At 41.4% G+C, this 16,514-nt stretch overlaps 1 protein-coding gene across 2 annotated transcripts in view; it reads left to right on the top strand.

Annotated features, from left to right (window-relative positions):
• Positions 1-1,608: 1,608 nt before the first annotated feature.
• Positions 1,609-16,514, top strand: part of SMURF2 (SMAD specific E3 ubiquitin protein ligase 2) — a 59,026-nt gene continuing 44,120 nt past the window's right edge. The window contains exon 1 of one of the 2 annotated variants that reach the window (XM_088176735.1): positions 1,609-1,885. In XM_088176735.1, coding sequence (XP_088032861.1) covers positions 1,834-1,885 — 52 coding nt within the window. In that variant the 5' untranslated portion in view covers positions 1,609-1,833. The remainder of the gene's footprint in view (positions 1,886-16,514) is intronic. The other variant, XM_014882715.2, reaches the window with a different exon arrangement.

The following is a 16,514-nucleotide window of genomic DNA, read 5'->3' on the forward strand; positions in this document are numbered from 1 at the left end:
TTCTCTTGTGCTCTGCCTGTGCTGTGAAGGAGGTTGGTGCCTAACATTTGCTAGTTTTGTGATGGCACAGAGGACAGGCACAGCCCTGGCCAAGGAAGGGATCCCAGGGCTCCTCTGCTCCCTGTTGAAATGACATTGGAACAACAGTGCCACCACTGCAGGAAGCATTGGGAATCTCTACCTGGCACTTCAGACACACTTTGGGAGGAAGGAGTCTCCACTCACTTGTAGGAGAGGTCACATTTTATGGAAGGAAAGCTTTGAGAACCACATTGCAATTCCAAGGCCTTCAGTAGGGAAAAAAAAATCAGTTGTATGCCACAGGTTTGAATTAATGAGGCCCAAGCTCCGAGCTCTGCCAGGATGGGACCACTCCACTCCAGGCATGGTTACAGCTCAGCTCCATGCAGCTGCAGAGACAAAATCTCCTTCCTGGGCTCTGCAGAAACCCTGTGATGAACTCAGGGAAGCACAGGACATCTTCTCATCCCATGCTGGGATGATCAGCATCCCATGCTGATCCATAGCTGGATCCTCATCTCTGACTACCCACATGATAACAACACTTCACAGGTTACCTCAGCAGGAAGAAGCCAGAGCAGTGACATGACCAAACCAGGAGAGTATTAGTAAGGTTGTTAGTAAGAGTAGGTGTGTGATGTATCAGCTCAGACTTCCAAAGTAACCTTGACTGTTGCAATCTTTGTAGCTTTTCTGGGAGCTTTTCTCACCCTTGAGGCCCCTCTGACCCTGCCCATGACTTTGATGGAGCTCCCCTCATGGGAAGTGTGTTACAGAGCTGGGAAAACTCTGGAAAGGGTCACCTTTCCCTCAGGGTGGGAGTTAAATTAGGCCACGTGGCATGGATGCAAGGCATTTTTATTTTTTAAAAAATTATTATTCTGCGAATGGCAGTTCACAGAACCCAACTGCTGATTTCTACACAGTGCAGATAAGAACCAAATTGGTCCAAAGTTTAACAATTTCCAAGGCTGGTCTGTCACACCCTGCCCGCAGAGAATACTGCCTTAGATCAGCAGCACTCTGCATGGGACCACACATTTCAGCCTGGCTCTCAATTCTCCTGCCATGTCTTTTCCCATTTGTACCCTCGATTTTCCCATCCCCACACCCCACACAACTTCTCTGTCATCCTCTCCTCTCCACCCTGGCCATTCACCCACATTCTTCCCGATCCCCAGATTTCCCAGGCCAATCTCCACATCCTTCCCAGTCCCCTACTGCCCTTCGGACACGGCCATTCCCCGCATATTTCACAAGCCCCAGCTCTCCCTGGACACGGCTATTCCCCCATCATTCCCGATCCCCATCATTCCCGATCCCCGGCCATTCCCGATCCCCATCTCTCCCAGGACAGGGCCATTCCCCCATTCCCCCGCTCTCTCCGGCCAGGGCCGCCCCAGCCGCCGCCGCCACCTGACGCCGTTCCCCCCCCCAGGCTCCCGGGCCGACCCGAGGCGGGGCGCGGGGGGCGGGCAGGGCCTCCCCGGGCCAGGAGGGAGGGACGGAGCGAGAGGAGCCGAGGCGAGCCCGCCACCAGCCCGTCCGTCCGTGCGGCTCCGTCCCGGCTTTGTTGTGCTCGGGCCCGGGGGCGGGGAAGCGGAGGGAAGCGGAGGGAAGCGGGGAAGGCTCCGCTCCTCCTCCGCGGCCCCGGCCCCGCTCATGGCGACGCTGGGCACATCCGGGCCTCTCCTCCTTCTCCTCCTCCTCCTCCTCCGGCGGCCGCCGCTGCCCTGAGCGCCCGGCCCGGCTCCATTCGCGCCTCCCCCGAGCCCTTGGCGGAGCAGCGGCGGGGGAGCCCCGGCCGGGGCCATGTCCAACCCGGGGGCCCGGCGGAACGGGCCCGTCAAGCTGCGGCTGACAGGTGAGGCTGGGCCGGGGGCGCGGGGCCAGCCCGGGCGGGGGGCGGGAGCGGCTCCTCCGGGTGTCGTTGAGGTTGAACCTGGGGCCGGAGCGGCTCCTCAGGCCTCGCAGGGAAGGGGAGGGCGAGGTTTCCCTCCCCTCGGTTCCCCTCGGCCCGGGCTCGGCGTGTCCGGGCTCCGCCGCCCGCCCGGCCCGGGCCCCGCAGCCGCCTGGGCGAACTTCAGCTACCGCACCCCAACTTCGCTGTTTATTTTCCCGTCGTCTTCTCGGTGTAAACTCGAAAGAAACTGTCACGCTCTTTGTTTTCATATCTTTGTTTGTTTATTGTTGTTGTTTTGTTGGGGTTTTTTAAGCGATTTCCTCAGCTAAGACTGTTGGGTACTGGAGAAGCTCCCCAGGGCAGTGGTCACAGCCCCAGGGCTGCCAGAGCTCAGGGAGTCTTTGGACAACACTCTCAGGGACAGGGAGGGATTTTGGGGTGTCCTGTGCAGGGTAGGAGCTGGATTCGATCATCCTGGCGGGTCCTTTCCAGCTCAGCATATTCCATGATTCTATGATTGTTCATAGTTCTTGGGTGAAGTGCCTTGTGCTGCCCTCCTCCAGAAGACCACTTGACCTCTGGTATTTTAAAATACCATTAAAACGGTTCACCTGCATGCTAGGAAGGAAAATAATCTGGTCTTAAATACTTAAAACTATGCCTTTTTCCATATAAAATCGCAGGTAAACTGGCTTAGAGGAAAAAATATTGGAAATTCTGCTAGAGCTTTCTTTAAAAGAAAATCAGGACACTTGAAACTAGCTCTTTTCTTCAAAGAATTGTTAAGTCTTCCAGCACATAAATGATGCTGTGTGTCCTGAAGCATCAGTACATGAAGGTGAGCAATTAGAAAAGAATAGCTTTCCACTGTAAATACTCATCTTTATATAGCGTATCTAAGCAGCTTGCAAAAGAAATGTTTTAAAAAATATTAAAAGAGTTGTTGTATATACTTTAGGTGCGTAAGAAATATCTCAAATTTAATGGCCAGTAAAGAGAGGTGTTTTCCTATTGATTTTTCCAAGTACGTTATTTTTACAGGAAAAGTAAAATGTATCTGCCTATGTTTTACTTTGGAATTACTTGGACTAGATTTGTAATCTAGTTTTCATGGAGATTTGTGAGTGTCTCTATATTACACTTGGAAGTAAAATTCCTAAAATGAGCGTAGCTGGGACTGCTGCGTGGAACAGTGCTGCCTTGTTTTTACCGAGTGTTTTGTAGCTCTCTCCTCAGGTTATTGCTGTGTTAATGCAGTGCTTTAATACTTTCTTTCCCTGAGCAGTGAGTGCTCAGACTTGCTTATCTTTGAAACATAAAAAATGGTCTGTAGCCTTATTTAAAAGGAAAATACTGTCTGGGGAGTTGTCTTTCTCACCTCTGTATTTTGTGTTCAAATTTGTTTCATATTTTATTTTTATTGAGGATTAAGCATATAATGAAATTGTGCCTGGGACAATCTCAGTGTGTGGAGGGGAGTGTGATTGTGACCAGAACCAGGCTGGTTTTACACACCATGGTCAGCCCCCAAATGATGCAGGTACAACCCTAAGGAATGTTTTTGGTTTTTTGTCGTCTTGTATTTTAGGAAGGGAATGTGCAGAGCATGGGATGAAGGCAAAATTGTCTTTTTAAGACTGTTCCAGGGTTAGCAGCTCTTGCAGGCACTGAGTACCAGTTCTGTTATTGGAAACTTATAGGAAACACTGGCCTGTTTCTCCAGTTGAACAGCTTGAGGTATTTTCTGCTTTAGATAATTGGGAGTTGTTTCACGTAAGGTCGTTTGTTGTAAGGAAGCTTTACATGTTTAACGAAAACATTGAATTTTATTAATTCAGCTGACATGTTGTCAGTTCTTGCCTAGGAATAGATTTAAGTGTTTTGTGTGGTTTTGATTACCCTTTTTGATTGGAAAAGCAGTTTGAGGGCTCTTGAGTTCTAAAACTGTTTGGAATTAGAAGAATCTGTATATCCAATGTTTTTAAAAGTTTATTCTCGAACTGACAAATGCTATTTAATCTTAATTTTCTTTGGCTCTATGAAACTAGCAGTCTTCTGTTTTGGCTTGAATATTTATAGGATTAATTCTGCAATCATTGTTCAACACTTATCTTTTCTGTTCATTATCTCTAAATTAGATGGTATAGATTTAAAAAATGGATTTCAAGAACTGGATTCAATTAGCAGTTTTTCAGGACATAAACATTAAAGGTTTAGATGGAAAACATTGTTTTGACTGACTGGATAAATGACAGGGTAATGTTTGATGTGAGTCCAAGAACTGATCTGGAGCTAGTGCCCAACTTCTCAGTCCATCTTGAGGAGCCAAATAAAATATTTAACCTAGGCCTCATTTTGCAAAAAAGGTTGACTCTTTGTTGGGACCTTAAGAAAGTTCTGAGAAATGTTTGGCATACCTTTACACTAAGTGTTTAACAGTTTATTTAGGTCTGGGTTCCACAACAGAGACAAACCACAGCGGTGGCATACTTCTAGTAAGTTTTTATTTAGTTTCCAGTGTATCTGTGTTACACATATCTTATAAAAGGTTCTTCTTTTGTTTCAAGGTGTAGCTGTTTGTTGCACATATCACTTGAGTCTTTAGTGATCCATATGTTGATATAGTTCACATAATCTTTGGCTAAAAAATCTCTGGATAATTGTTAAAATCTGAGTGTCGTGGCTTCTGAGGATACTTCTAGCAGGAGGTGTAAATCCTTGTTTCTGATTAAAATATAGGCAATGTAATTTAAATTAGCTGAAGTCTAGAATTGCACTAGTCTTCTGTGAAATTTATCTTAGCAGCTTGTAATAACAATGTGCAAGGAAGTGTAAGGAGAATTTGTCTCTCACATATTTACCACCATTTGATGTGGTCCTAACCTGGGTACATCTGAGTTTTACAAAAGCTGCGAGAGCAGTCATCCCCTTCCATTCCTAGTGGGATTTTTCTCAGTGTTGTGTTGAATATGGGGATTTGTAAATACACTACACTGTCAGTCAGAACATTCTATGATTCCTTCCACCCCTGTGTTGAATTGTGTTGATCTTCCATTCTTCAGAAAACTGGGAAATAGCCATTGTTTTCAGTAAATATTTTATATCCCAGTATATGAATTGTCTAGTGTTAAAATAGCTACTTTTGAGTGCTTTCACTTAGGAGATCAATGACACCTCTCTGAAGCCCATAAGGCTGTTTTTATCAAGCAGATTCTTTCTAAAATGAGTTTGAAGTCCACAAAATTCTGTGAGCATTAGAATATATTGAGTAAAGGTTCAGTGCAGAAGTTTATTTAGTTCACATGTTGCAGGTAGTGTTTGTCTCAGAATTGTTAACAAGTAAAGATACTTTCATAGCCACAAAGCACAGTTACACTGGGCTGGAAAAAGTGGTAATGAATGTCCCACGGATAAAACTGGAATGAGCTGGAAGAGTTTTGCTGGTACAGGATCAGACATAGGCCTGAAGAGTTGTTGAATTTGTTTTTCCTCCTTCTTACTGCTTCCAGCTTTCCTGCAGGGTTTGCTGATTAGGGAAATAAAAGCACTGGGTGTTGTGTTGTGGAAATGGATCAGCATCTCATGTGCTGTCCCTCTGTCTCTTCTCTCTTGCTGCTTTATTCAACCCTCACACTACAAAGGTGGGACTGTACTGTGAAGTTACAGTGTTGAAGGAGAAAGTGCTGCTGTTTTACCAGACCATACAAACTCTGGTTGTAATGCCAGTGATATTTCTTGCAAAACATACTTAATATTTAGAAAAAGCCAGAATATTCCTGAGCTTTGTAAAACAGTGTGGAATGTTCAAACCTGTTTTTTTTTTTTGCAGTGGATAAATCTATTGTTAATCCTGTTGAAAACAGTGGTTTACCTGAATCCTTAATTTTCCATCAATGGTGGTGGAAGCAGGACTGAATTTTATGGATAGCAGAGCCTTACTGTGGGAACATCTGATTGATAACTGATAAGTAGCTCCATATATTTTTATGTAGCAAGGCAGTGGTTTTATAGTTGACTAAAATTGTAGTGCCATTTTAGGTCAGTTTAAAATCTGAGTCCTGTTTCTTTTTTCTCTTTGTAGTCCCTGGCTTCACTTTCTGGGCCCTCCCTTGTGTTGACTCCAGCAACTGAGTAGCTATGGGATGAGCTAAAAGCTAATCCTACCAGGAAAAATAATGTTTTTTTGTATTGAAGAAGAGGGAGGCAGAGAAGAAGCTGCAAAGAGGGCAGGACTGCCTCTCCTACCAGCAGCCTGTAGTTAGATTGGCTTTGGTCAACAATAAAACAATGGAGTTCCTTCATGTAAGGTATATTTGACTTAAGTACTAGTTTTTGTAAGCCATGTGTCATTAAGAAATCCAAATCAATAAATTACATAGTAGGTGGATTAAACTGCTGCAGTCATAACCAAGTCAATAGACATGTGTCTAATCAGATGTACAGGGACTGATGGCTGCTTGGCCCTCAATATTTTCCTCAAAGTATGAAGTGTGTGTAAATAAATGCTTTCTTCTATACACAGTGTAGAGTTATAGATATTTATATACATATAAATCAGTTGTGGATCATACAGATGCCAAAGAATTGTAATAAACAACTGAGCAGCTGTATGGAGCAGTTTCAGCTGTTTGTTTCTGTGAGTTCAGCTTGTATTACAAAGTTTTATTCATCTGGGTATAAAATGAGATATCTATGTTCAAGAGTACATAATGGGGTATCATGGCAAGGAAAACTAAGATCAGAAAGGATTTTTTGGTGAAGAAAATTATAGGAAAACAGTTATATGAGGGCTTCAATTAAAAGATTGAAATTCAGTTTAAAAACCCCCACTATTCACCTGTGGCTGTACAACCAGGAGAGTATCACATAGAAGCTAGTAGGGGATTTCCATGTGTGGGTAACATATGGGGCATATGTGGGAGACATATGGGAAATCTGCAGGCAGTCCTAATGGTAATGTTTAAAAAAATTGAAGCTATTGCCAGGAAAAAAATAAAGGAAATCCTGGGGGTGGAATATTAGAGAGTAATGTTTAGAATTGTAGTTTTCAGTGAAGTTTAAAGAGTTTACATTGTCCTGTAATGTCTGTCTGCATAGCTGAACAAACCTGAGAAACTCATCTAGTGGTGACAAATTAAATTCTGTTTTCTTTGTTAAACACACTGAAAAAAATCTGATCAGGCCCCAGATGAAAACATTTTGTCTTTTTGTCTGTAAGGTGAATGGGTAGATCCCTGAAAGAAGACGGCTTTTAATGTTTTGTTCTGGTTTATCTCATGGCCTTTGAAGTCCTTCCTTGCTTTGCCATCTTACTTAGGATGACATCTCACCACTGGGCCAGACCTTTCTTGCAGTGTTTAACAAAGGGTGGATGATTCCTTTGGGTGTCTTCCCTGCTCTCCTCACAACAATGACGTGAGCTGGCTCCTGACTGGGCTGAGTGGCACGAGTGCATTACTGCACAGGCTCTTATGGGCTTGCTTTAATGTATAAAATGTGAGTGCTTCATCACATGTGCAGGGCTGAGATCATTGCAGTGACTCCCGAGAGCTGGGAGGAATTCACCTCAGTGATGTCAGACAGGGCATGGAAAAGGAGCTGCTGTGTGTGTCTGTGTTAGCAAAGCATGCTCCTGTTTGGGGAACAGGATCAGCATCTTGAGGGACAGATGTCAGTAATATATTCAAGGAAGCAAATTGTTGACTTTTTCTTGGTACTTCATCTTGAAGTACTTCCAGTGAAAACATGGATAAGATTGCTTGTAACTTTAAAGAAGTCTTGGTCTGTTGATAACAAAGCCCAGGACAAAACTGGCTAAGCATTATCATCTGAGTTTAAGGGGGAGACTGATACAGGATGGAGAATAGACATGCTCAAGATCATAAAAAGGATAAACCAAGTAAAGCTGGGATTTAGATCCACTATCTTTTGACTTTCTGCCCATGAACATTGTTTCTTTTGAGTTTAAATCCACAGAAAAGATGGTTCTGTTTTGGGCCTTGTGAGACTATGCAGTTGGGTGATTTGTGTGCAGTTATTGCTCATATTCCATATTTGTGTTGCACTATCAGCTATATTTTAGCATCCTTCAGACTCTTTTTTCCACTTCAAAATACTTTTTCTTGTTATTGCTCAGGCAGATCAGACCAGGAGGACGGTTATCCCCAGAAGTGAGTAACACATATTGCTTTTGATGAAGTGTTACTCACATTTTCAAAATTGTGAAAGTGAAACAAAAAGTAGCAGTATGTGAATTTCTGTGACTGTATCCTGTTGGTAATTTTGTGGAATGACTCTTGGCCAGTGCATATTTAACCCAAGTTAGAAGGCTTGTTTTCTTGGAGAAAGGGAGAGTCACTCCATGGCTGTGGGATTGTCAGTGGAACGGCTTCAATGCTTCCTTTCTGTACCCGATTCATTTGAGTCGCTTCAAATATGCAGAGAATGTCCAGGCTATGTAATTTACAGGTCACAGTAAAACTGTGTACCCAGATTGTGCCAGTCATGCTTCAGTCAGTGTGTGTGTGGTGCCATCTTGCCACAAACATCAGTGACAATGCCATAGTAAAGCTTTCCAACCCACAGCACCAATTTTTGGGATGCGTGTGTCCCTCTGCTGCATCCTGTGCTGTCACATGGGGTGAATATATCCATGTTAAAGTGCAGCTCTTTTCATTCCCCTTTTTCTCTGGCTATAGAGGACTGTGGTGGGCTGATGTGTAAATGAGTGGTGGCTTCAGGCAGGTTCACAGAGCAGCAGGGCTCTGTTGGCATTTTCATTCTGCCTTGACCCAGATTTTAGCATTACTGATGGAGTTAAATGGAGTAATAACTAATTATATCTGTCATGATGCTTCTTTTTAACATGCTTAACCATTTGATTTGGAGCTTATATATAGATGCATACATAAATTCAATTATAGATGCAGTTGTGCTTGTATTTAATTGGAGGTGGAATATGTTGGTAATACTTAGAGGAATTTTCTGAACTTGGGTCAACTAGAAGATTTCTCTAAGACAAATAAAGACCAAACTACACTTCTAAAATTATGTATGGTAAAACTCCTGCTTTGTGTGTGTTATAGGACATGAGGAAAGTAGATGGAGTATACCTAGTAATTTGTTGTTTCATTTTATTAAGACAATCTAATAAATGCAGGTATTTTTAATGCAAAAAATGTAGAATGTACTAAAATTAATTTTATTACTGGTGAGGGAGGAAAGCTGTATCTGGGTTGTATATTTATGGACATGGCTGGTTAAAAAAATTAAAATAAAAATCCTTAGGCATGAAAAAGAACAAAACATGTCTGAATAAAATTCACAGAATTACATTCATGCTTAACAGTGTGGAATTAGAAATTCATGGCATTAATGTACCAAGCATTGAGGTATCCTTATGACAAACAGTCCTCCAATTTGACTCTTAACAGAAAATGTTCACCTTATTCTGAAATTATTTATTTATAATATCTATAAATATTTATTTTCAGAGAAGTAGTTCTTCCCATTATTTTCCCTGGTGGATTATAAAATAGTTTATAGCTCTGTATAGAAGATTGTATGCAGGACTAGATGAGTAATAGCATTGTGCTTAGCTGTAGTAATATTTAGCTGTCCTCTTTTTTGTTTAGCAGCAAAGTAAGTTCTTCTGTCTTAATTTACAAAGGGTGGTATCAGGTGTGATATGAGAAACGTCACAGGATAGAGCTGGTGCAGGTGATGTCATTCAGAGGCAGGAGGGGACATTTGTAGGTGTGAAACAGGACAGAGTGGGGTACAATTGTTCAAGAGCTGACACAGGGACATGAAGGGACCGTAAGTTTCTCAGGTTTTGTGTCACTTTATAGTGGAAGCAGAAAATAAATGTGGGTTCCTGTGCTTGGACTAAAATGTAAAGAAATGTGCATTTCGTGTTGCTGAGTACAGCACTGAGCCAGGCTGTAATGATTCAATGATTGCACTGTCAGTGTGGAAATCTGAAGATAATGAGCATTTCACTTCATCCTGGTAATACAAATACATATATTTTAAAGGACACAAAATACCCATTGCTAAGTACTTCATTTATATAGATGTGAAGGACCTCATCCTCACATCTTCTGGAGAGCACTTGCTCAGCTGTACCAAGTATGAAATTTAAAATTATTACCTTCTTTAAGCCTGAGTGCACAGAGCACACATAAATTGCCCAGACTTAAAGAAGGGCATAATGCATGATAAAACAGAAATTTTCTAGGGCTTTTATTTAGAGGATTGTAGTAGAAAGTTCAAAACGTTTTATACTGTTCTTGCAGAAGGTTCTTGTTAGTTGAAGCTTGTGAACAACGATAAAAAAATTTTGTGCCATCTTTGATAATTTCCAGTGAGTTGTGTATGTGGCATTTCTAATGTCAACCAGCAATTCTGGGTGCTTGGTGAAGCACAGGGTGTTGGTGAACAGAATCTGCAATGTATATATGTGAGATATATATAGATAGAGATATATCACACACAGTTATAATAAACTCTTGGTCAAGGATGTTGGAATGGGGAAAATCTGCTGTTGCCTCTGTTCAAACATAATAATGCTGCTGCACACGGAAGTGTCCCTGCTTTCTTAGAGAAGCAAATGCTGTCTCTAAATTCCAGGTGCTGTGCAATAATTCCAATTTGCCTTAAATAGTTGGATATCAGCTTTTTTGTTTAGAAGTTAAAGAGTTTAAATCTCTGTAATGGTACTAATGTGAGGGGGGCAAGGTTTATTCTGAAGTTGTGCTGTCGTGTAACACTGTGGCCCTTTTGTGAACATCCTTCATATTTGGGATTTCTTCTTAAGAACTGGGTTGAAAGATGATTTAAAATGTTGGCTTCTGCTTTCTCCTGCAGCAGGAAAAGAGAAGGCCTTTAAGGAAAAAATGACTTAGAGTAATTTTCAGTAGTACGTGCGTCGTGCCTGGCTTGTCATAAAATATTTGTGTAGTCTCCTCTCCCTTCCTCAAGCAGTTCCCACAGTTCACAGTGTTCTCTCAGTAGCTGTTATGAGGGGGGTAAAAGGAGGTTAAAAGTTCTGTAGTCCCATCTACAAGGATAGACAGTAAAGTTCTTGGTTCCCCTCCCAAACAGCAAGTGGTTATTCTGCCTGGGGGGAGATCCTGTATATTTAGATTTGTCTGTGTCTCACTTGCTTCTGTGGCCAGGGGATCCTGAAGAAATTTCTGTTCATTTGTGAGATGTGAATGTGGCATTGTGAATACGTGCCTCGGATTTCCTCATTACAATATTTATCATTTTTCCTGAAAGTTCCTTTCCTCTGGTGAATTGTTCATCCTGTAGAATCAGTCAGCTATTTCCTGTGTATCAGCATAATGTAACTTCATCTACCCTGAGCAGGACTTTGGACCCATTCAAAAGCTTTACATTTTTCATAAGTTTATTGGAATTTAGTAACCTCACTCTCCACATTTCAACAGTTCTTTGCAGTGTGGTCCATGCCTGGAGATGCACTTGTCGTGCTCCCACCCTGTGTCACTGCAGTGGAGTGGCTGTAAATGCTCAGGAAAATTGTCCCTGGTCACCCTGACCCTTGGATTGTTCCTTTGTCCCTTCAGCACTGTGGGGACTGGGAGCTCTGGGGCCTGCACTTGCTTCTACTTTGTGTCATTTGAACATGGAATTGCTTTGTCTGTCTGAACATCTTGGCCTTTTACTTGCCATCAGTGGAATTTATAACTCTGGCTGAACTTGGAATAGTGAGCTGGAGCTAATAATGCCAGCTCCAGTTAGTGCTTCCCATTATCAGACACTGCTCAGTGCTGCTAGCAGCCGGCTAACACGGACGTTTTTCATGCTGAGCAGCTAAATCAGACCAAATTTATTTTGGGAAGATTCTGCTAAGCTTCAACCGGTTTCAGAAAGGATTAAAAATACATTGCACATCATCTAAAAATGCTTTTTTCTTGTAGAAATCCTTTATTGTGGGGCAGAGGCACCGTCAAACAGGGACACGGTAATAGGCAGGTGTGGCTGTGTCAGCCGGGTAAGGCTTGGTGCAGGTTTAGTGAGGAGCTGAGCTCAGCCTGCTCCTGGTGTGAAGAGAGGCACTACCTGGAATGCTCAGGGTGCAAAAGCTGGATCAGGGTGGTGGAAAAGGGGCCCTGGAACGAGGAGCTGTCCGGGGGAATGAGATGGTGGGGTCTGGTTTTGGCAGGACCAGGTGCTGGGGATCTGTTGTTACCTGGGCTCTGGTGCTGCAGCACTGAACGTGACACAGGGTCACAGAGGCAGCCCAGAGCCTCCTGCTGCAGAGCCTTCAACACTTGTTAACACTTTGTAACCCGGGAATTGCTGCACGTGTGATGTTCTCTTGGTGATCTGTTTTATTGGGAAGGAGTCATCTACAGCAGAGGGGCTTTATAAGAACTCAGGATGCCTAACGTGCAAAGAATGTGAGTGGTTACAGTTGGGAAGAGGCCAAAAGTTTAAAAACAAGAAGGAAAAAACACCCACCCCAAAATTTCTCCCATCTGTTCCTTTGTTCCACGTGTTCATCACCTTGATACTATATAGAAGAGATAGGGAATTAAGGGCTAGCTTCAAAGTGGCCATGATACAGGACATAATTCTAAAAACGCTTCCAGGTAAGATCAGGTTACTCTTTATGTTTAGAGCAAAAGGAATTCTTCAGCTTTTTGCAAACCTGGGAAGTTTTTTTGAAAAGACCCTTGATTCTAAGAATATCTTGGTCACTTCATTAATGCTAGTATTTTCTTGCTTTATAAGGGTCAGAAAACTTGCTGTGAATTACAATTGAATTATGTAGTTTTTAAGTTTCCTTGACTCATTTACATGCTGTATTTTCACAAAGGTTCTGGAGTTACAATTAGTGCAACTCCAGAAGTTACAGGTTTTCAGAGAAATGTTATCTGCTGTTGGCGAGTTCATTGCATGGAAGATTTGAGCTTCTTTAGTTAGAATCAATGTTAAATATCAAGCAGACAGAGAAAGCTACGAGCTGTGGCAGTCATCAGTTGTACACTGTGATGGATCTTGCATTCTTTGTGAATATTTCTATATAGAAGAGGGTAACCCTTTAATTTTACACTTTATCCACACTGGATTTGCACCAGAACATCTTCCAGTGTCAGGGGGTTGATTTAGTTCTCTGTGCTCTGTTTACACTCAGTTTCCAATGCTGTGAAACACTTTGATTTTCACTTTGTGTGTATGAAACACACAAAAAGGAGCCTGAAAAGGAGTTTGACCAGTGAAGAAACAAACCAGAAATTACCTGTACTGAGCAGGTGTATCTCCAGCAATAGACAGGCAGATGTGCAATTTGAAGTTTCTTGTAGAGGTCTGTAGACAGACTGAGAACTTATGGGTGCATTCAGATGGATGATTTTTAAATTTTTTTTTGAGAAAACTGAAAATGAATGAACTGATGAAATGTGAAACTGCAAGGTTTCATTTTAAGTAAACTTAATATTGTTTAACTATGAAGGAAAATGAGGTTTTCAGACTGTTTCATATTTTACAGTTATTTGTTGATGCATAACAGTGCTTCTCTTTTCCCCCAGTGTTTGACACTAGGCAAAACAAAGTCTGATCCTGTGGGACTTCTTTTCCAAAAACTGCTCATTTTCACACCTCTTTGAGCTTTGGACAATTATAAAGTTATTGAATGCATGATTTTTTCCAGCTGATGCCTTTTATGATGATTGAAGGTCAGTGATAGCCTTGTCTGCTTCCCAGGGGGATGGTCAGGATCTGTTTGGTTTTTAGGTATACACTACATGCATCACCTTCTGCTGAAATAAATACCTATTTATCAGCTTAATAGAAGAATAGTTAAGTTTGAGAGTTGAGGTGTATCTTTGTTGTTCTAAGACCATTAAATCCCTAAAAAATAGAGTAGTAGAGGTGTTAACTGCATTTCATAAAATTACTTTTTTCCAGCAAGATGTTTTCTTATTTGCACACATAAGCACATTTAGTGGTTTGTTTTTATTCTAAGGGTATGCTTTCTTCCTTGTATTTGGCTAGGGTTTTTTTTTACATCTTAATTGAAGTATTTACAATATAGTTATTTTTGTTATAGCGAACCATTTTATTGTTTCAGAAGTGAATGAATCATAAATTCTAGGTTATTTTTTCCTGGCAAAAATTTTTCTTTAATGATTCCTCAGGGCTAGCTTAAGTTGTACAGATGAATAATACTTGAAAGAAAGTATCTGGTTATCTGATTCATAATTTCAAATGTTACAGTGTAAAACCTTGGAAACTATATGTATATATATAGATATAGATATATATACACACACACAGGTGTTTTGACTTGCAAGAACATCAGCTTAACATGGGACTGGACTGGCTGTGTAGCTGTTGCAAGGCAGTGAAGTAATTCTGCTTCTTGAGTGTGTTGTTTGCTCTGACTTCACCTCTGTTTCCTAAAATCCCAAGATTTTATTCTCTGTCCCAGCTGGAAGAGCAGGTTCTGGCTCTGCAGCTGAGCTCCCAGACCTGTGTTCCCTTTGCAAGGGCAGGGGGTTTGCAGGGGGGTGTTGGATGGATTTTGTCATGAGAGAAAGGGTCAGAGGGGATCCTCTGCTACTCTACAAGGCAAATGAAATTTAATTTTGCTAACAGGTATAGCAGAAGGTAACCACAGGGTGGTGTGGAAACTGCTCAGGGTAAATGGTCTTTGCATGTTGAATTGCAGTTTCTGTCTGGCCTTTCAAGTCCAGGTGGAAAAGTCCAGGTGCATTTCCTTGACTGCTCAGCATGAATTCAGCAGCCAGATTTGAATGACAGAGATGAGTGCATGGCTTCACAGCCCCCTGAGAGCACAAGAGAGCGATGTCAATACTCCGTATTTTTTGTTCACTGAGCGTGCATTCTCATATTTTTGTTGATTATACTGAGGTTTAAAACATTTAGAAGAGTAAGAGTATCAAAAGAACATCTAATATGTCAGCATGTGTTTCTGTGGACTCTGTCTGAGAAACCTGTAAAGAGCAGATCTGCTTTTTTTTGCATCTATAGAACTGATTTATGTAATCTGGAATGTAAAGGATTAAGTTCTGGTAGATTTTGTTTAGGCATAAAAATATCATAGACAAATTGTTTTTTCGTACATTTTCCAGATTCACTATAGGGAGGTTAAAAAACCCCAACAACAACAAAACACCAAATCACAAAAAGCCCCCAAAACAACAAAACCCACCCATCTCTCCCCATATTTTCTCTCTTGCCCCTATTGTGAGCTTCTGTCCACACAAATATTTATAAAGAGCAAGTAATGCACTTTCTTTTGCATGCACAAAGCTCTGGGGGAAATGAGGAAATGTTTTAGTATGTGTAAGGCATTTAATACTTTGTTTTGCTCTGATTTATCTTTCAAAGAGCTGTGGAGGCCTGCCTAAAAAACTAGAATACACTCCCTGTGAGCTTATATTACCTTTGTTTAAAACAGTCAAACCTCTACTGCTGGAAATTCATGGACAGGATGACTAGAACAATAAAAATTACTTTAAAAATGTAGTTATTGAATAAACAGGTATGATCCCAGCCGCTGAGGATAAATTGATTTTGCTGTTGCTTTAAATCTGCGATGTGTTGGTATTTTGGCAGAGTAAGAAAAACAAGGATATTAGAAAGTAATTTACTGCCCTGGGATTAGTGAGGAGTGTTGTGTTTCTGTGACTGGGGCTGCTGGAGATGTGTCTGATAAACAGGACGAGGTCTAGTCTGACAGCTGGCAACAATAGCTTTTGCTCAAAGTCAGGTGTACTAAATTAGCAAATCTATTACAAGGCTACAGGAGAAATCTCACAGAAGACAAGCCTTGTAGGCAGAAGTGCTGCCAAATGGGAAATGATTCATCGTCTCTGAATGGGATGAGCACTGAGCAGAAGCAGTTTAAACCTCAGACTGCTTTGGCTCATAAACCACCAAATATGCGATTAACACTTTATCTTCTCCAATCCCGTGGTTTTTATTGTCTCCTGAAGAACTGTCTGTGTTTAGGAGCAAAATGTGTGAGACTCATTTGTTTCTTCTAATCTCTCTTTTGTAAGTTTGAATGTGTTTAGGCATTTTTTTTATTTTTAGCTAAATGACAAAATGTTTGTGTGCACCTTAAAGAACAGTCCTGTCCTTCAGCACCAGCACCTTTTAGTGAGGACTGTTAGATCCAGGAGTGCAGGCACAACTCCCTGAACTGACTTAGTGTAATTTGTTTTCTTATATTTAGTGAAAATACATGATTAGCTGGAGATGGAACCAGCATCCTACATTAAACTCTAAGGCAATTGCTGTATTTTGATTTTTAGAGTTTTAAAAACTTGCATCACTTTAACATTAACAGTGCCATTCATAGTCTTCAATGCTGAAAGATGAATAGGAAATATATTTGTGAATTCTTGAATTTAGTTAATGTAGACAGGAGGTACAGTTTACAAAGTTGGATGGAGCAGTGTTAAAGGGAAAAAGCCTGTGCCCTCTTTGTTGGTATATAACTGATCAGAGTTTTAGCATATCTCTGGTTTTATTTTAGTATAAATTCTCATATTGGCTCTGAGATACATAAATTATAGAGAAACTAAGGGAA

The sequence above is a fragment of the Sturnus vulgaris genome, chromosome 20, assembly GCF_052056855.1.
Source record: "Sturnus vulgaris isolate bStuVul1 chromosome 20, bStuVul1.hap1, whole genome shotgun sequence".
Lineage (NCBI taxonomy): Eukaryota > Metazoa > Chordata > Aves > Passeriformes > Sturnidae > Sturnus > Sturnus vulgaris.